This window comes from Rhyacophila brunnea, unplaced genomic scaffold, assembly GCF_057557595.1.
Source record: "Rhyacophila brunnea isolate RB1 unplaced genomic scaffold, BYU_Rbru_1.0 scaffold_2, whole genome shotgun sequence".
In the NCBI taxonomy this organism is placed as follows: Eukaryota; Metazoa; Arthropoda; class Insecta; order Trichoptera; family Rhyacophilidae; genus Rhyacophila; species Rhyacophila brunnea.
Window position 1 is genome coordinate 42511327 of NW_028232859.1, and position 21380 is coordinate 42532706.

Consider the following 21380-nt stretch of genomic DNA (forward strand, 5'->3'; position numbering starts at 1 on the left):
ACGTATTTTCCTGTCACACATTTGAGGGTACACATCTTTTTTGGTGCCGGTGTCCAATAGTTTTCCAACAATGAAGTTCTTCGGATTTATGATTTTCTTTTCTCTGGCATATATCTGCCATGCCGGAGAAGAGGATGTCTTGGACCTTACCGATGCAGATTTTACATCTAGACTTCGGGAGACTGAAACGACGCTCGTCATGTTTTACGCTCCATGGTAAGTGCCGGCTTACTTGGACAATCCCAAAAATTGTTTTTTGAACTATATCTTATTTAAAAATTGCCAAAGTTGGATTTTTCTGTATTTTATTAATACAAATTGTTTCATTACCTATATATTTGTTGAATATATTATGTACCTACTACACAATTATTTAATTATGTACCTACGTGGATACCTTGATAAACCAATAAAACTCATGCCTCTTATCTATTTGTTATTCCATAGTCGTGGCTAATAAAATTTAAATGTATTAACTTTAGGTGCGGGCACTGTAAAAGACTGAAACCCGAGTATGCTAAGGCAGCAGAGCTTCTCAAGGGAAACGATCCACCAATTGCGCTAGCAAAAATTGATTGCACCGAAGGTGGCAAAGAGACATGTGGGCAATTCGGAGTTTCAGGATACCCCACATTGAAAATCTTCCGTAATGGAGAAGTATCACAAGACTACAACGGACCACGTGAAGCAGGTATCCACTGATCACTTTTCTATTTTAATAATATAGTTAAACCGGCAACACTTCTTTCTTTGTGTGTTCAACACACTGTGTCTCATTTTTAATTCAAATTTAGGTAGACTATGGTGAGGGTAAAAAGGGTGTATTTTATATGACTACATTTTGACTGAGATGTCATAATGACCATCTCATCATCATCAGCCTGAATCTATCCACTGCTGGATGAAGGCATCTCCAAGCTGATTCCACTTCTCTTGGTCCTGTGCGTTGCATTGCAACATACTTCTGCAGAAATTTATCATTTCATCGATCTGATGGGCATTTTGGTCTAGTACTTATATGAAACATTAATTATGATGAATCTTTATTAAAATATGTGTGTATTTTAGCTGGTATCGCGAAACACATGAAAGCTCAAGTTGGACCCAGCTCTACGGAACTGAAATCTCTAGAACAATTAGAAAAATTCCTTTCCAAGGAAGATGTGGCGGTGGTTGGATATTTCAAGAAAGAATCCGATCTCAAAGGAGCATTCCTCAAGCTTGCCGACAAATTGCGTGAGAAGGTGCGCTTCGGTCACTCCACTTACCCTGATATCCTGAAGGCTAAAGGACAAACGTATGTATTGTTTTATGCATTCACCTGATAGTTTAAGGAAGGTGATAATTAAAGTTGTCATTAAGATAAACCATTAAACAGGTGTAAAATGCAATTATAAGTACCTATTAGGTATTATTTAATTGCATACTTAGTGTCCTATTTCTGTACATTAATTGTTATTCTTAAAATAGTAGATATTGTTATCTTTTTATGTTACAATTTTAATGTTAGTATGTGATATGTACTGTGATAGGTTTGCACAAAATATCACGCTTTCTGATTCTGTTGCTGATTCTTGAGCTTCTTTACGAGCTGTTTGTTGGCGACTTTACAGGCAGATTATAAATTCGCCAACAAACAGCTTGTAAAGAAGCTCAATGTAATTGACGCTTTATGCTATTACTTTTTTGATATTCAAAGGCGTTATGCTACAATAACCTTAATGTTTTATGTACAACTTTCAGCGATGCTGTAGTTTTATACCGTCCCAAGCACTTATCCAATAAGTTTGAAGAAGACTTCGTCGTGTACACCGGTGATGCTGAATCAGACTATATCAACAAATTCATCACCAAGAGCTAGTAAGATATTTCTTTGACCGTTTAAATCTGATCAGTCTGTGTTTACAAATACACACATCATATTGGCTTATTTTTTTCTTCAAATTGTAGAATAATTTTACTGAACATTTTACAGTCATGGCTTGGTTGGTCATCGTGTACGAGACTCTGTTGCCGACTTCAAGAAGCCACTCGTCACCGCTTACTTCTCTGTTGACTATACTAAGAATGTTAAAGGAACAAATTATTGGAGAAACCGAATCTTGAAGGTACTAGCTTTTTTTTGCAATGTTGCAAGTTACAAATATTCAAAAACATAATATTTTATTAAGGCATACGCACTATGTATATACAAGATGTATATTATACAAGACAATGTCCTAATAAATTTTGAGTAGTGAGTTTTGCATATGAAAGCAAAAAAGGTGGCAAATTGTAGTTTTATCATAAGCTTTTTCAAATTCTCACAGACCAGTTAACCCTTTCTAAGCGTTACGAATCCCGACTTAGTACAACAGTGCGCGTTGTGATTTCAAGCATCAATAAATCGTAATAAATGTCAGTCAAACATACACAAATAGAGTAGTAAAAAATCGGAGTCAAGTTCAAAAATGATTATGACAGAACCTAATATTTTATGTGACTCTAAAAATAAACATTCGTCGCCTAAATCTGATAAGAAATTACGAACAAGACTTCTTCATTGAAAAAATGCCAGCTTACTCGAGCGGCACCATGACACTTACGAAATGGTGCTGGACTAATGCGTCGATGACAGATTAACAAGTGTAAGAACAGTTCAGTATTCTTATAGTCTACCGGCTACCATTTCGACAAATATGCCATACACATAATGAATAATAATATGGTTTATGACTTTTATGAGCATTTTTGTTGAGTGTGTTGAAAAAATATCAGTCATAAATAACTCATTTTTATAGCATCCAGGACATCTCAAACTGTGTAACTTTTGTTTGAACTCGCATACACATTGCAGCACTGCAGGCCGAGTATAAATAAATCATCCTTGAGAACTACTGGCTATTTGAGAGTGATGTACTTACCACCAGTGCCTGGTTTGTACCCAGTGTTGCCAACCGTACTATAATTATAGTATTTGTACTATAATTTTGGTCCGCGTACTATGTACGATATAAAATAGATATAGTACGCCCAAAATACTATAATTTTGTCTTCGAAAATTTGGAAATCTGCGGCCCGCGCCGAAATATTTTTCCTAAAAAAAACGAGCCGACTAGAAAAATGAAAAATCGGGAACCTGCGGCCCGCGACGAAATATTTTTCCTAAAAAAAACAAGCCGACCATGAAAAATTGGGAACCTGCGGCCCGCGGCGAAATATTTCTCCTAATAAAAACGAGCCGACTATGAAAAATTGGGAAAATTTTCATTTTCAACAGATGACAACGCGTACTATATTTTATCCCCAAATACTATAATTTTGGAGGCTCTGTACTATAATTCCACTTTCAAAATATGGCAACACTGTTTGTACCTACCATTGACCCCGAACTGAATGGAATCGAATGACACATAGTTTATATAACAAAATGGTTTATTTTTCGAATACCTATTACAATTCGTAAAATATTAAATTTCAAACACTTTTTGCACTTCTAAATGCTTTATAGTCACCACAATTTTATTTTCAAGTTCATTTGTTTTTTTTTTATTATATTACTTCAATAACCTGGTACTAGAATAGGTAATCTCTTATTTTATTATAATGACGTGATAGTAAGTAACTCGAGTTATTTTCGACTATAAATATAAGAAGAATTCTACATAAAAAAAATAGTAGTCATGAATCAAACCCTTTTGAATAGTATTACGAAAAAAATAATTCTCAAGTGTCTGTCTCACACCAGCAGACGATGATTTGCCGCGCAGTGTATAAAAATTCAGTAGCGCGGGACCTGGTGTTTGCGTAATACGATAATTTCCGCATTTATGCGGGAACGGGCGTCTGAGTGTTCGTGTCTTTTCTTTATAAATGGCTGATAACTAGGGTAAATAAATAATTTTTGTCTGTTTCACCTAATACTATAACCAGAAAATAGTATTTAAAAATGTTAATCAATGATAAACAAAGAGACATATTAAATCGCGGAATTCTAGGTATATTTAAATGACACCTGGTTCAAATTATTTTCCGAAACTATAAACTCGCGGATAATATACTGGCAGATAGGCGAATGAATGCAATCTCCAAAAGCATTCCTTTTGTAAAAATATTTTGTAAATTCACTTTGATCAATGTAACTTTCGAATATTCTATTTAACAGTTTACGCACCAAATAGTTTTTCAATCACTAAAAAACAATATAACTTATTATATCGCAAACTCGTATCGTTACAAACACGTCAGTCAAATGTCTTCGGCGCACATGCACTAAGAAGCGATAAGACACTATATACGCGGCAAATTTGAATTGGCCCGATGACTGATATATTTTTATTCAAGACATGCTCCCGAAAAATATTTATTTAAATTAGATAGAACAAAAGTTTAGGCTATCCATTGACAGATGTCAAGAGAAGGATGATTTTTGAATAAATTAAATCAATATTCGAATTATTCGCGCCTGGCGGAAAGCAGTACTAGGCAAACGAAAATCGAAATGACTTTAGTCAGCTGACGCGCGGATGACTCGCGCGTATAGGCTGACTAAAGTCAGTTGCCGCGTTAGAAAGGTTAAGAATCACTGGTTTAAAATGATTCTAATGAGTTGACACATTTGCATCTTTTACTTTATTTATGGCTTTACTAATTTATTAATGGCTGTAATTAATTATAACAGATCAATTGTGTAGATTTCGTCTTCATATAATTTGTATGTAAAATTTATTTTGTATTTTAGGTTGCAAAAGAGTTTTCTAAAGATTTTACCTTTGCTATCAGTTCCAAGGATGATTTCACCCACGAATTGAATGAATTTGGAGTTGATTTTGTCAAAGGAGATAAGCCTGTCGTATTAGCATACAATGCTGCCGAACAGAAATTCATTATGAGCGAAGAGTTCAGGTATTATATTTTGAATTGTTACCACTTGTTACATTCTCTATAAATATTATTGTACACTATTGGTTTCTCTGCTCAATGTGCGGAATAGAGACTAGATTGTCAGTGTCTTGTTCCACCGATTGCGGGTTGAAATCCCGTAGCTGTATAAATTTTACTTATTTTTTCAATCAGTAAGTGTGTTTAGATTCAGTGCATAGATCTATTGTGTCAAGTGAATAGTGTTTTACGAATATACTAGAACGGTACATACAGTAAAACCTCGTTAATAAGAACACGGATAATTCGAAATTCGCCGTAATTCGAAATTTTCGCGGAAAAAAAAGTCCATTGAACATAATTTGCATATAAAACCATACCTTTAATTCGAACTGGCATATAAAAATATTCAATAAATCGTAATAAATAGGGCCCGGATTTATATGCTAGTGCATGTTTTGTTTGGGTGTATGCACAGCTATGGGAGTTGCACAGAAATCCGTTTCGAAACACGCAGAATCCAAAAATAAAATTTTATTATGCATATTTGAGGCGTTGGAGCATATTTGAGACATTAGTGCATATTTCATTTATAAATGCATATTTTAGGACTTTTGCATTTATAATTTTATCGAAACATAACTAAATCAGGTAGATGCACTTGCATTTTTAATGGCATCCCCGAACATTTCAATAATTTATCAGAAAAAGTGAAGTGAACCCGGGCACCTTTATTTTAATTTTGCGCTATCACCTCTGTGGACGCTGAGAGATCATTTTCCGCATATAAACAAAATACTGACAGATATGCGGAAAATTTAATGCCAGAGAATAATAAAACTTATTTTTTCGGACAAAAAAACAGCAAACAGTATTTAGGAATAGTTAAGTGTGTGGTTTTTGTTATTTTATGTTGTGCTTAGTTTACATTTTGCATTTCTTGTTCAATAATTTGTAGGTACCTACTTGTAAACAAACTATTTTGAAAATTGTAATTGATTAACTTTATATTGATTATTTGTGTTTTTTATTATTGTATTGTACCTATTGCTTAAGGTTATTAATTTGTTATTCGATTTTTTTATCTGCAATATTGGGTGAAGTGGGTATTTACAATATTTTTCCATATAAATGTCAATTTTTAACTGCATATTTCTTTGGTTTTGATGATTTTAAGTGCATATGTGCATGCATATAATCATGTTTTTTGTTGCATATAAATCTGCTCCCTAGTAATAAAGTACACTATTTCATGAGCCAGTCATTGAAAATTGTGACAGACTTTTCTTAAAACATCATAAATTACTTATTTTAAGAAGGTAATAAAAATAATCCTGACATTTTATGACCCATTAACACACACAGAACCGGAAATTTGGTAGGCACAGACAGCACTGATCGAAAATGATATTAATGAAAATCAAAATTTCTTTTTTCTTCAAAATTTTTATATTTTAACCCCATTTTTTTTTGATTTTCGGTCCCGTGGAATTCGTATTTAACGAGGTCTTACTGTATTTCATTCGTCAATATAACCCATATTTGAAAGAAAAAAATAAAATTAATTGTTTTATTTACTATAGTTAGAATGTAGACGGAAAAAAGGAGTGGAGACATTTCCTGGAGGCAACCAAGACCCACATTGGGCTGCAGTGCCGATGCTGATGTTAGAATTGCTGGAATGTGCTCTTTGTATTTATTTTTGAATGATGCATTTTACAATTTAAATGGTGAAATCTGTGTAGAATACTGTAAATATTAATTATACATTGGCTCTTTTATGGATCAATTACAATTAACTTGACTTAACTGCCACATTCACAAGGTTGTGCTATTTCCTTGGTCCTGTTTGGTTGGTCAATATCGCGTCGGGTTTATTAATTTGGACCCACAGTGGTGTAGTTGGCAGAGAATCTGTGTGAACCTTTTGTGTTTTTGATTTTATAGTTAAATTATATATTGTTTTTCAATGTGTGTTTGATTCAGAACAGGTCAGTCGCTTGGGCATATGGCCAACAACCATTTCTCATAATTAAAATTCTATTGATGTCCTCCACTCCAATCATAAGATACTCACAAGCAAAAATCATCTTTTACTTTGTTAACTAGCGTTACTGCGATGGGCATTTAAACATGCCCGAAATTAATCGAAATCAAATTTTGCCGCAGTTGATAGATATGTACATAAAAAAAAACTAACAGGCATCGGTAGGGTCAATTTTCATGTATAATATATGATTACACAGTTTAATATAATTTTGTATTTCATTGCAGTGTTGAAACCTTCCAGACATTCTTGAAGCAACTTAAAGATGGCAAATTGACCGCTTATCTTAAATCTGAAGCCATCCCAGAATCCAATGACGGACCAGTCAAGGTTGCCGTTGGTAAAAATTTCGATGAAATTGTTACAGACAATGGAAAAGATACACTTATTGAATTCTACGCTCCGTGGTGCGGACATTGCAAAAAGTTGACTCCAATCTATGATGAACTCGGTGAAAAGGTGTGTAAACAGGATTATATTATTGTTGTTCATCACATTGCACAATCAACTATTTATATTGATATAAATCTTCAATAAATAATGGAACAAACATACCCAGACTGTTTATACAACAGTCATTGTATACTTGTATACAGTAAATTTCATCATCAGATTGTGGATTCAAAGTGACATTCAATGTTAATACTAGCTAGCTAAGTTATCTTTTGCATTTTTCATATTTATACCAACTTATTTACATATGAAATTATTTGGTATAGTGGAATCACTTTTGATATACAAAATAGATAACGGATATAATCCTTTTCACTTCCTCTATCACTTGTTACTTTAATACGTCTTGCTTGAACGAACAATAGAAAAGATTTTGTGGATATTGACATATTGTTTATTCAATTAATCATAGTGCGGATAAATCACTGTATACGTTTTGAACATAGTTGCGATAAGCGAAATTTCACGATCAACTGGGGATTTGAAAAACAAAACAATTTAAAATTATTTATTTTTAAAATATGAATTTGTCAATAACCGGCAAATAATCTGACTTTATTCCTGGCATGTGACACATGTCAAAATATGTGCGGGACAAAAAAATATAACGAATTCACACTTGCCGGGGTCGCGATATATATGATGCTTGACGTTATTCATTATCTCAACATTGAAATCACGTTTCTCATTCTATCGATAATCTTTGCTTATACATATATTGATCTAATTTTTTGCAGATGAAAGATGAAGATGTTGCAATTGTCAAAATTGATGCCTCAAACAATGATGTGCCTCCCGCCTACCAAGTACGTGGATTCCCAACACTTTACTGGAAGCCCAAAAATAACAAACAAGACCCAATGGTTTACGAGGTAAGATGTTATGAATTTATTGATTAAAACATTAATTTGTATAATTTCAAGTGAACCAAGTGTCAGTTTTGAGAACAGCGCAACCACTCACCCAAAATATAATGAAAATTAATAATAAATAGCACAGTAGGCATGGCGTGACTTGGGGCGTGGGGTTAAAAGGCACACACCTCTCACGCCGCTCGCCAGCCAAAAACTATTTTTTTGTTCATGATCTTATCAACCTGAAATCTTCACGGTAGCTTTCCAGATACAAATGTAAAATATAATATATGTATGCCATCGGTCTACTTTCCGAGATAATTAAAGACAAATATTTTCACAAAATAATCACACATCGCCTTAAAGTATTCTTTTTATTAGAATTGACTTTTCACACTTTATAAATTATCAATAGTTACCAGTAGCCTTCTTCATCAGCTTGTATTGTAAACTGCCATATCTATAAATAAAAAGTCGTGTAAAATTAATGTTAAAATTAATAACACACAGATTTTAATTATCCTATGTGTGAGTATTTTTTAATAATATTATCATTTTCTTATATGAATTTTATTTCTTCATCTAGGGTGGGCGAGAATTGGACGACTTTGTGAAATACATTGCAAAACAGGCCACCGAGGAACTTAGTGGCTACGACAGAAACGGAAACTCTAAGAAGAAGACTGAACTTTAAGAGGGACTTTATTTCTGATAACATTTATCAGATTAGAAATTTCCATTTACAAAATATCTGTTTTTTGTATTAATGTTAAGAAACTATGAATCGGATTTATATTAAAATTATTTCCTGATTTAAGCTGGTTGTCAATTCGCAATGCTGTGTTATTTTGTGTGTTTACCACCAATACGTATGTGAACATTTTTGGATTAGGTTTTCTCTTGAGTTGTAAAATAAATATTTTTTTTTTATAGCCATGTGTTTTATTAATTTTATTTATCCCCCAATAGATTATTAAATTTCACAAACTTTCGAACGCTACTAAAATTTGGGAAATTCAATTAGACCTACTGGCGACATCATAAACATAATGTATTTTGTTGACGTTGCTATGACAACAAAACTCACTACATAAACTTAACCATAGATTGATACATACAAGTCAAAAACTACTAAGAAAAAGATGAATTTCATGAGGAGTTCTAAGTCACCCAAAAGGTTATTAATGTGTTTTCATAATGTTACATTTTCGTTTTCAATATCCAAGAAATAAATTTAAAAGTTACCTACATCGTATATCTATTCAACACATACCTACTTATATAAACAGTGACATCCCAAGGAAAAATTTCACTAAAGCATACTCAAAATGCTTTCCGTATATGTTTCAGATTCATGTTATTGCTTATTAACTCCCCATGAGGGAATTTTATCATTTCTTTCCGGATATGTAAAAATACAATGGAACAATAATAAATTGGTTACATACATTACAGTTTGTGTAAAAGCGGCCATAAATATTGTTTACAGAACCGTTTGGAATTAATAATTCACGATTTTTTTAATGAAAGTAATTATATTCTATCATTACTTACATATAGAACCGCAGGGGAAAATATCCATAAGGAAGGTAATTTTGTGAATAATTTGATTATGAGTATATTACAAGCTTGCCACCACTAAGAATGTACCTAACCTAGACAAGGGCCTACCCTCATCAAAATCACTTGTGCATAGAGATTTCATATTGATATTTCCTAGTACGGGTATCTTGTCTGCAAGAGATTTTTTTGAAAAAAAATCTAAATACTGGTGTACCTATCAATACGTTTTTCACATCCCCATTTGTGCATAAAAGGTTAATGCAGTTTTGTGAAAAATATGTACAATGATTATAAAAAAAGATTAATGTGTGTATGAAGTTATTAAATTGATTTTTTTTTCACTATTAATGGTACAAACATACAAACTATTACTTATATGATAGGTATATCGTCGTCGCGCTTGCAAAATCCGCTATGTAATAAAACACAACTTTTCAGGAGAAGGAAAAAACTGATTTACTCAACAATGCCTCACGTTTTTTACAAAGCAAATAAACTGAAAATTAGATAATTACTTCGGATTCAGTATAAATGATATTTTATAATACAATATTTAACACTTTAGTCGTAATAATTTTTTTTTGTGGGTAAAAGGCACATAGCTTGTTTTATTTGGGTCTTTAAATCCGTTTTGTGGTTGAGACAGCACATAGCGTATTTAAATTAACGCGTATTTTAGACATAGCGGATTTTGCCCCGAGTAAAAAATGATAATTGCATAATTTAATGATATTAATTCTATGCGTAAAACATCTTTAACCAAGCCAATAGTCTGTATCGAACAAACCTTTATCTTCCCAGCCAAAATTTGACATATAAATAAGTAATAATTATCGAGTGAAGGGGAAATAAAAATATCCAGAGTACGATGGATAAATAATTAAACAATTTTATTATAGCACATCAAGAAAGTTACATTAGATTATAAATAATAAACAGTTGTATCACCTATCTAGTTACTGGAGTTTTAAAATTAATCGATGGTGCAGATCACAAACCTTCTATGTCAAATTTTATGATTTTGACTTTATGGTATCAAAAAATCAAGAAAAATTTAACGGATCTATTGAACTTTACCTCCTATGTCAATGAGAAATATAGGCCAGTTTATTGATCTTTTAATTAAAACTCCTATGTCATATTCATCGTATTATGCTGCAAATAAATCAGTTTTAACCTTTCCCTGTAAAATCGTATTTTTTGACTAAGAAGGTTTGTGATCTGCACCATCGTAATACTCTTCTTTAAGTAAACACAAAGGATTGTGCGATGTAATGTAATTTTACACTTTTTTATTGTTTAAATATTATTTGTCGACAAACGTAAATAATCCGCTATGTGCAATAGCGCTGGTAGTAAAAGGCGCATTCTGAAGTAAAGGTCAGTGCAAACTCCGTCATGTGTCATTGACAGGCGCATTTAATAGTAACTTTTTTTACTTTAAAATGCGATATGTGACCGGAATATTCATAGCGTATTTTGCAAGCCATTTTTAAGTGAAAATACATAGCTTATTTTGCATTTTTTCTAAACTAGCGTTGATATTAGAAAACGGGTTTTACAGGCCCGTCCGTCGCGTCTCGTTCTATCACATAGCGTAAAAATGTAAAAACGCAAAAAAAATGTTTGTCGGATTTTGCAGGCGCAACGACGATATTATATCTATTGGTGTAATGCAAATTATTCTAAACAAAAATGTAAAAGATAACCAGTTTTACCACTGACACACTGGATCAACGCTCACAGAAGGGGGAGTGGGAGTGCAGGCAACCCATTTCATCGCCACTAAAGATTTTGTTTAATAGCAGTGCCATGCCATACGCCTACCTGTATTTTTTAGAGAGCCTTGGAGCGGAGCACTGGAGCAATGGTATTTTACCTGGAGCCGGAGCACTAAAAATTTGTAGTGCTCCACTGCTCCGGATGTTTTTTTATTATTAAATTTTCGTCCTAAAATCCAATGAAAATAGTATTTATATTTTGACACTGCAAAACTGGAATTATTTGAAATATGGCAACACTGCCGAGTGATAAATAACCTCACTTTTTTGACAGGGCAAATAATGAGAGACGATTTGCTGTCGTTTTATTTAATAGAATAATGAAAATGACGATTATTTTAAAACTACTTATTTTTTTAACATTTGTATACATATAATACTTATTAAAACTTTTTACCTGGAGCGGATCCGGAGCAAGTATTAAGTCCCGGAGCGGAGCAACTCAAAAAAGGGTCTGCTCCGACGCTCTGATTTTCTTTTTTACTCTATCAATCTGTAATCACCTCATGGTGGAGTAGTGGGAGAGTACCTGTATCGCCATGGATGCAGTTTTGAACCCTGCATCTGGAAAAAACCACATGATTTTCAATGCATGTTTGTTGAATGTATTGGGTGAATGGCTGACATCCATTCCTTGTAAAAAGTTTGTTAATAATATAACCTCTATTCTGTGGGGTCCCATATGCCCTCCTTAGGAATGAAAATGCTGATTACCTTTTGAAAGCATTTGAGAAATTTTAATGAATCTGGAAACCAATCATCAGTACCCACTGCTGTTTTAGGAAAATATATTGCCTGTTTGCTTCTTTTCTGGCGCTATAGCCTAGGGCAGGGGTGATGAACCTGCGGCCTTTTAGGGTCTCAAGTGCGGCCTTTTGACTGTATCCAAATATATAACTTTTTATTTATAACTAAAGCTACTATTTTAAGTGACATTTTGCAACAAGTTATTAGTATTGTTAACTATATTCGTGCAAATGCAACAAGGCATCGGCAGTTTCGTAACATACCTACTGAAGTCGAACGATGAAAATATTCACTGTGGATTTGCTGTATTATTCTAACATACATTGGCTATCGCAGGGACAGGTGGTAGCCAAAAATTTGTCTCTGCGAGAACAGATAGTTGAATTTTATGAAGAACAGAATCTGCGATGTGAGTTATTGAAAGTAAATTTCCATATGAATGTTGCATTTTTGTGTGATATCATATTAAATCAAAATGACTTGAATATTTGTTTGCAAGGAAAGGCCTTTTTTAAAAACACTTCTTCAAAAAGAAATTTCGGATAAACATTTACCCCAGTTAAAAAAAAATAACACAATAACTTTTTCTTAAAAAATACTTTGGAACCTACGAGGGTGGGTCAATAATTCCTTAGAAAAAAGCATTAAAACAGTTTTTATTTTTGTATTTTTTTTTTATTTCTCAACATAATCTCCTTGGAGCTCAATACACTTGGTTAGACGTTTCTCAATTTTTTTTAAACCGTCAGAAAAATAAGTTTTCGGAAGGTCCTCAAAATAAGCATTTGTCCGATCGATGACTTCTTCATTTGAAAAAAAACGTTGTCCACTTAGCCATTTTTTTAAGTTTGGGAAAAGGAAAAAGTCACTGGGGGCTAAATCTGGCGAATACGGTGGGTGGTCGACCAATTCGAACTTCAATTCTTCAATTTTAGCCATTGATCGTAAACATGTGTGAACACGGGCATTGTCCTGATGAAAGAGGATTTTTTTCCTGTTTAAATGAGGCCGCTTTTCTTCAATTTCGTTTTTTAGCTGGTCCAATAAAGATGCATAATAATCCCCTGTTATTGTTTTTCCTTTTTCCAAATAGTCAACGAAAATAATTCCACGTGCATCCCAAAATACAGTAGCCATAACCTTACCAGCTGATTTTACGGTTTTCGCCTTTCGCAATCCACTGCTTTGACTGTTCTTTCGTCTCGGGAGTATAGTGGTGTATCCATGTTTCATCTACAGTCACAAAGCGACGAAAAAATTCATCCGGATTGCGTTGCATGAGCGACAACAGGGCTTTAGAGGCCACCACCCTATTGCGTTTATTGTCGACTGTGAGCAAACGCGGCACCCATCTTGCAGAAACTTTTTTCATGCCCAATTTGTCATGTAAAATAGAAATGACGCTACCTTTTGAGATCCCTGTAACCTCAATTATCTCACTCAACTTTAATCTTCGGTCACTTAACACCATATCGTGGATTTTATTGATCATTTCTGGTGTAGTCACCTCTACAGGACGTCCTGAGCGTGGTTCATCCTTTGTTGATGTACGACCACGTTTAAATTCATTTAACCAGTTATAAATAGTTGCAAGTGAAGGAGCAGATATGCCGTGAACTAAATCCAACTCATTTTTTATTTCCTTTGCTGTTAACCCTTTTATATTAAAATGTTTAATAACAGCTCTAAACTCAATTTTCTCCATTTTTGTAAACAAGCTAATTTTTTTTTAAATGTACGAAAATAAAAAACAACAACCCGACCAATCTGATTGAAACTTCGCAGCATACTGAATCGGTAGTGCCGCTGCATGAAAACAAACCGCTAACAGTACTAGTCGCGCCACCTGTCGGCTTTTCTAAGGACTTATTGACCCACCCTCGTATCTACCGCATAAATTGAGGGATAATGTACATGCATTTTTATGTATGTTTCTTAAATGCGGCCTTATTTGATTTAAGATAAATGACTGCGGCCTTCCGACAGGAAAGTGTTCGTCATCCCTGGCCTAGGGTAACAGACTGTATGGTCCTATGCACTCCTTCTCCAGTTCTCACTCCTACTGTTTGCAAGTCTCTGTAGGGCATCGAGCATCCGAAACCATCATCTTTCACCTAATTACTAACAAACATAATTTTTTGATGCCAGGAAAGAAAATATTTATTCATCACAGAGGCAGCTTTTAGAAAATGATATAATCTCGACAGATAACGTATTGGATAGCGATGATCATTCTAGTAACAATGCTAATGAAAACATTCCATTAAAAATACTTCATAAAAATCAATCAAGTGAACGTAAAACCAGAATTGAAGAAATCAGTCAAGAGTCATCCGATGGCAATGATGTCGTATTTCAAAAAAGAAGTGCTGGTTCAGGCAAGAAACAGGAATCAAAACCAAAGAACGACGATGAGAATGTCAATATTATATCATCAGTAACGCAGGTGGAACCTCTCGAATTATCAGTTTCATCTCGTAGCTCCATTGAGAGAGACAACAATATTACATCTCAAAATCATACAGACACAACATCAACATCATCGGCCAGTTCGCTGAATAAAAAAAATGCACCGAGTTTGCGTTCATCTCCTGATGCAAAATTAAAATCCCTAGAATACAATGGATCTGACAATAATGATCATAATCTGGAAACGGATATTAAAATAAAAAATAAAATTGGTCACAAACAGAAGAAAAAATCAGGCCGTTCTAAGGAAGAATATATTGAAATGAAGGATATTAAAACTGAACAAACCGGCGAAAATTCTACAAATAATAAGAGTAACTATTGTTTTATAGGTATGTAAGATGATATACTAACAATTTATGCTAATTATACTAATGCAAATTTAGAAAATTAATATATTATGTTAATTGCCAACGATAATTTATTATAATACATTTATACAATCATAATATTATAATGGGTTCTGAATATAGGTGAAAATAAAACAGACCTACATAAGTACAAATATACATTTAAGAAAACAATCATCCTCTAATCCTCATTTTTTATGATTTCTGCTAGACTTGATAAAATTTGTATTTCTCTCTTTAACTGCACCGGCAGCCTCACCTGTTACTTTGATATTGTTTGGTTTATTTTTTTGTTATGGCTGCGATAATACATATATACTTATAAGTGACCTAGGATGGATTTTCAAAGAGATATAATATGATATCTAAGATATTGTCATAAGAGAGATAATCCCCTTTCTCTTTTACGAAGACATGCATTATGGTTAGTTTAGCATATTCAATCATTATTAAATTTATCTCCTGTTTCTTTTTGTACGGAGAATATGCTAGGAACCAGGTTTAAAAAGTTTCAGATGAAAAGAAAAGTCGCGTATATTTTTTTAGGTGTCCACATTCTGGGAAGTGAAATTCTGCAAAATCATCTGTTTCTTTGTTATCCACTCGTGAAGTTGCATATCCTCGATTGTAAATCAGGAAAATATTTCACAAATGATAATAATATGAAGGAATTAAAAACAAAACAATTTGACTTTCATCATTATGGGTAAGTACCTACTTGCTTGATAAGAAAATATTGAATGTTTTGTAAGTATTACCAAAAAACTAAAAAAACATTTTTCCAATGAAATGCAGTCTTTTGTAGGTATATTATATTTTTAGGTCCATTGTACCTTCCTGGGATGAAGTATTATTATTTGATGATGCATTGACAAAGGATCTTTCACTTGCAGAAGAACCCATATTTATTTTTGAAATAATAAATAATCAACACCTGACCCATGGAAAAAAAGGTTGGCATGTGTTATAATGATTAATGAATGAAATGAGCTTAATTCGGTCAATATATGATTAGTGTAAACTGTTTACTTTAAAAGAGTTTGAATCTTTAATTTCTCCATAAAAAGCAACCATTATTTTGATAGTATCTGTTCAAATAAAAGAGCTCTCACAACATTGAAAATCTTCCTACCTATCTCGAAATAATTCATTTTCCTCTTATTATAAATTAACTAAAGACCACTTATCAGAATTAATGATTCCAAATTAAAGACATAATATACCTACATATTTAAGTTGTATTGACAAAATTATAAAAGCATTTTATGTTACAGTTCAAAAGGAAACAGATACAATTGCTTGGGCATTTATAAAACCTGCCAGTGGTAATAATTATACCAACAGAAAATTAAAGTTGCAATTATACAGTCCTAAAAAACCAGGAAGTAATAATTCACCGATTCCTGTATTTGCATGGTGGAAAAATAAACCATGGGAAGTTTATCCAAGCGTTTTGAATGTTATCGTGAAGAGCCTTCGTCCAACTGAGACCCAGGATATTATCAACAACATTAAGTTAAATCTTTTAAAAAGATTTCATGTAAAACGTACTAATAATGGACCATCTTTAGCATCAATTGTACATAAGAATGATAGTGCAAAATTTACGCAAAGAATAAAAAGACAGAATTGCGCAATTCCAAATAAGATAGTTAAACGGATTAACAATATTGAAAAGTGCTCAAATATCATCAAGTTTAGCCATTGTGGAACCTATTTGGCATGCGGAGTCTTGAAAGATTCTAAACAAACTGTTTTGATATACACGGTAAGACTGTAATGTGGTGTTTTAAAACAATGATTTACTTATGAAATAGACTACTTATAGAATAGATGCAATAATATTTTCATTTGTATACAGGTTCCACAATTTTCTGTGGAGGCAAAACTAACCGGCCATAAAAATATAATTTACGATATATGCTGGAATACTACCACACGGTTACTAACAGCTTCTGCAGATTCTACAGTATGCTTATGGGATATATCAAATTCAAATAAATGCCTGCTGCAAAGAATGGTTCATCCTACATTTGTATACTCGTCCAAATTCTGTCCAATCAATGAAAATGTTGTAGTCACCGGATGTTATGATAAGGTGGTCCGTATTTGGATGACAACTCAAGAAAACGATGAAAATGATTACAGTATTCACCAAGAGCTGCCAGGTCACGATGGATTCGTTAATGCTATATGTTTTGTGGCAAGAAGCAATATGTTTTATTCGGGCGACAGTGTTGGAGTGATAATAAAATGGACCCATGACAACGGCATTTGGATAAAAGTTTTGTAAGTATCTTTTTCATTCATTTTTTGAAATAGATCTTTTAAGACAGTATAGTGAAAGCACAATACATAAAAAAAGTATAAATAAAACACACTGCCAAAGTTCAATAAAGTTTAATTTAACAAGTGAATGATTAGTCATATTAGTGTAAATTTTATGCTAGAAATAGTTACCATTAAAAATTACACATTTTAGGTTGATTGACGCACCTCAATTTAAACAAAAGATTATTAACGATTTACAAATATTTCCTGACAATCACAGAATACTCGTTGTGATAAGAAATTCTCCTTCATGGACGTTTGACATTGCCACATCGGCAGTTTTTACATGTTACAAAGACGGAATCGATTCAAGGTGACTTACAAAATATTTGATATACTATTATATTACTATTATGTATTACCAATTAATAATATTATTGTTTTAAAGTCTTTTACTTGATATAATAAGGATAAAGATCTTAACGACCAGCTTGAATATGAGGCTATCCGACAACAAACTTAAAACTGACATTATTTAAAAGACTCAAGGGATACAAGTAATATAATATACAAAAAAAAAAATAATCAGCCACATACCTATTTATGTGTGAAAATAGACTTATATGTGTAACTTCTTAGTAGGTGCATAAGTTAGGGAGTAATTAATCTTATTGTGATCGGGAGGTTTGCATATCTTTGAGTATACTGGATTATTTGATTTCGACCATGTCCGATCCTAATAGGATCATATGGGCCTCCACAGAGTAGAGGATTATTTGATAGTCAATAATTATTAAATTCTCTTGACACCACCTTATTGCCATATTAAAACAAGATTATTTTGTCAATATATATTGTCTTTAAGGTATCAAGTGAGAGGAGTTATCTCGCCGTGCGCAACACTAGTTTTTATTGGAAACAATATTTGGGAAGCTTCAACGGGACATCTTTTAGCCATTTATAATCCAAGCGCATATGACCATCATAGTATCATGACTGTGGACTATCACCCCTGTTATCATTTGATTGCCATAGGGTGTGGATTAAATGGATCCCCATTGTTGTGCTGCGAATATCAAGACAGTCATATTTCTGACCCTAAGCTGGGCTTGGAAATAATGTCACCGAATTTTAAATTTCTCATAAATGACAAAAAGCCGCTTATCCAGTCAGTTACACCGGTCAAAGGCAAAATAGATTTGCATAAAATCAATCATAAATATCAATTTGCGGATATTGCTAATAACAGTGGCAACATAATAATTGATAAGAAGGATAATAAATTATGGAGCTTAATAAATAAAATGGATGATGCTATTTTAACTGTTAGAGCTGGCCACAGAAAAGAAGATAAAATAGTTTTTGAAAACGAGTTACTCGGTGACAATACTAAAAACACCAACAGTGATAATGATAAAACTGTTACGGTTGACCTCACAGAATTTCATAAGAAAATGGAATTACTTGACAAATTGCCATTAGAAGCTAAAACTATTCAATCTAATGACGTTTCTAGTGATAAGGATACATACACAGTGGAGAGAGAAATATTAAAGATGTCTACTATAAAAAACCTGCATGTCACGAATGATAGCTCATCTAACTTAAGTAATGCTGAATCATTAGAAGATGATATGCTCACTTATTCAATATCACATCATGATGATAATATTATGACAATACCCACAATATAGTGCATGGGTTGAGAACCTTTTTATGTTGGAAGGCCGCATTAATTTAACATAATAAGGCTGACATTATTTTGTAACAACACAACTAATACGATTAGTTTTAGGACCGATAAGTACACAAAGTATTTTTATTGCCTACATTTCGTTATTTATTATGACTTAACAAAACGATATAATGAATTTTTTCTTAATTTTAAAAATAACTAAACTTTTAATAGCTGCTTTTTCTTTGAAAGTATTTGAATATTTGTTAGCAGCATGGGAGTTCTGCAGTTTCAGCTGATCTCTAGATGGGTATTTGCCATTTGTGGTCTCACGAGTGGCATCATTTGGGCAATGTATAAAAATGTAAATTCGCAATAATAAGTGGATGAAAAAAATATCTCTGGTATTTTATGTGAATTTTAAGATTAAAATAAAAAGATTAAAAAAGAAAAATTAACAAAAACAAAAGGATTTATTCTGCAAAATTTAGATTCATTCAAAAGGCTGCAGGTTCCCCACCCGTGATATAGTGCAATCTTGATGTTATTCATAACAGACACGAATGATGCAGTAAACATTTATAGCTGAGATATACATTTCTGAGTTGCTGGCCATGCATACTGAGGTGTGATTGCATGATAAATAGATAAGTAGCAACTACAATAACAAGTTACATAAGTAATATATTATATTGCAAAAACGTCTAATTTATCACTATGCGAATTCTAATGCAATTATTATCTCAAACAAGATTCTTTTTAAACAATATTTTAGAAAATTAATACTGTTAACTGAGGGTACTCAATATAAATTGAATTTAAATCCTATTAATTTGATGAAAGTTTTCTTATTCCATAATAATTCGATTTAGTGATCTATTTTGTGTTTTTGCATCTTCAGGATTCACCTATGTTGTGTATACAACTGACAAAGATTAAAAATTTCTCTTGTTTATATACTAAGCAAACAATCATAAAATTTACATTTATGTGTACAAAATAATTACCCAGGTATAGGAAATTAAACAGTAGGCAGTAATGAGCTTTCTTATTCCAAGAAGGTGAAACTGAAGCTGGTAAAATGGATTCCTATGGAATAGTCCAAAACTAGAAACATTTCCAAAAACAACATGCGTTGTGCCCAGCTGTGGGATCGAACCCATGAATTTCAGCTTCAGAGACGGCCACTATACCAAATAGCCCACCGAAGGTGCAAAACTTATATTTCTATGCAAACGTTAACATTTTGTTTTATACAAAATTTCAAAGCCCTCAGGGATACATAAGTGGCGTTGCACGAGATTTGTCAATTTTCAAATGAAAACTGCCTTTTTTATTTTGTATGTATGGTGTGAATTGAAACCATAATAATTTTATGAATACTTAAATAATCGCTAGTGCTCAGTTTTGTCATTAGCTTTGTTTAGAGACACAATAAAATCAAAACACATATTTTGCAAATCATTGAAACAGTCGACGATTGAAACCATCAGGATCAGGTTTTTTTTCTTTACAATTCATTCAAAAGTGGACAGTCCGTATAGTTAGCATTGTTAATATAATAATGTTGTATGCTATGTATATTATGGTTTCATCTAGTTTTGGTACATTAAATAGATTTTCAGCTCACAATAAAATTTCAGAAGGGAAATGATTTTTTTTAATTTGGTGGATTATCCTTCTTCCATTGTTTTATCCATTTGGTTATGTGTTTGATATTTTCATCCATTTGTGCATCTGTATCGTTTTGTAATTCATGAACTATAGCGGAATTGTACGATGATCTTGCTTCATCTAAAATGGTCTGAAAGATTTCACACTGTATGTTGTCCTCCAGTTTTTTCCCCGAATAGCCACTGTAAAATAATTAATATATATAATAATACAATTTACATACTATGGTGAGTCCAGAATAAAAAAGTCTCAAATTGGTTAAAATTAAGTTGAGTATGCCATCTATGTTAAAAATTCGACCAATGATGTGTATTTGAACTTTGTTATCATTTTATCTAAAATATGTTTCGAAATAGTGTCAACCCCATTATAGGTGGCAGGTGATAAATCAGTTATTCATCTGATTATGATGCAATAAAATTTGTATGAGTCAGTGGCGAAAGATGACTTTTGGAAAGAGGTAGACTATGGAGATCAGAGAAAAAGGACACACTTGTCAGGTATACTTATGGGAAATAAGAAGATAATACGATATTACATATATATATATATATATACTACTGATGGATAGGTACACACTAATGATAACGACACACTAATTTGATGAAATTTCTTTAACTCACCAACAACATAAAA

General features: G+C 32.7%; 2 protein-coding genes across 4 annotated transcripts in view; one reads left to right on the forward strand and one right to left on the reverse strand.

The window, feature by feature from the left end:
- ERp60 (disulfide-isomerase A3) lies at positions 1–9146 on the forward strand. The gene is made up of 9 exons (XM_085947823.1): positions 1–216; positions 483–691; positions 1069–1297; positions 1744–1860; positions 1976–2108; positions 4721–4884; positions 7135–7366; positions 8098–8232; positions 8801–9146. The coding sequence occupies exons 1-9, from the start codon at positions 71–73 to the stop codon at positions 8906–8908; spliced, it is 1473 nt and encodes a 490-aa protein (XP_085803949.1). The 5' UTR covers positions 1–70; the 3' UTR covers positions 8909–9146.
- Ak6 (adenylate kinase isoenzyme 6) overlaps positions 8251–21380 on the reverse strand; it is a 21701-nt gene continuing 8571 nt past the window's right edge. The window contains exons 4-7 of one of the 3 annotated variants that reach the window (XR_015070727.1): positions 20701–20926; positions 11956–12122; positions 11496–11727; positions 8251–8674 (exon numbers count right to left, since the gene is read on the reverse strand). Coding sequence is in view for 2 of the 3 variants with exons in the window: in XM_085947825.1 (XP_085803951.1) it covers positions 20731–20926 (196 nt within the window). In the remaining variant the exon portion in view is untranslated. Of the gene's footprint in view, positions 8675–11495; positions 11728–11859; positions 12123–17514; positions 20927–21380 lie in introns of those variants that run through there. The other 2 variants (XM_085947825.1, XM_085947824.1) reach the window with 2 other exon arrangements.

Coding starts and splice junctions, on each gene's coding strand:
- ERp60 (XM_085947823.1), top strand. CDS start 71: ATGAAGTTCTTCGGATTTATGATTTTCTTTTCTCTGGCATATATCTGC. Junction 1,861..1,975: donor AAATTCATCACCAAGAGCTA/GTAAGATATTTC, acceptor AACATTTTACAG/TCATGGCTTGGTTGGTCATC. Junction 2,109..4,720: donor GGAGAAACCGAATCTTGAAG/GTACTAGCTTTT, acceptor TTTGTATTTTAG/GTTGCAAAAGAGTTTTCTAA.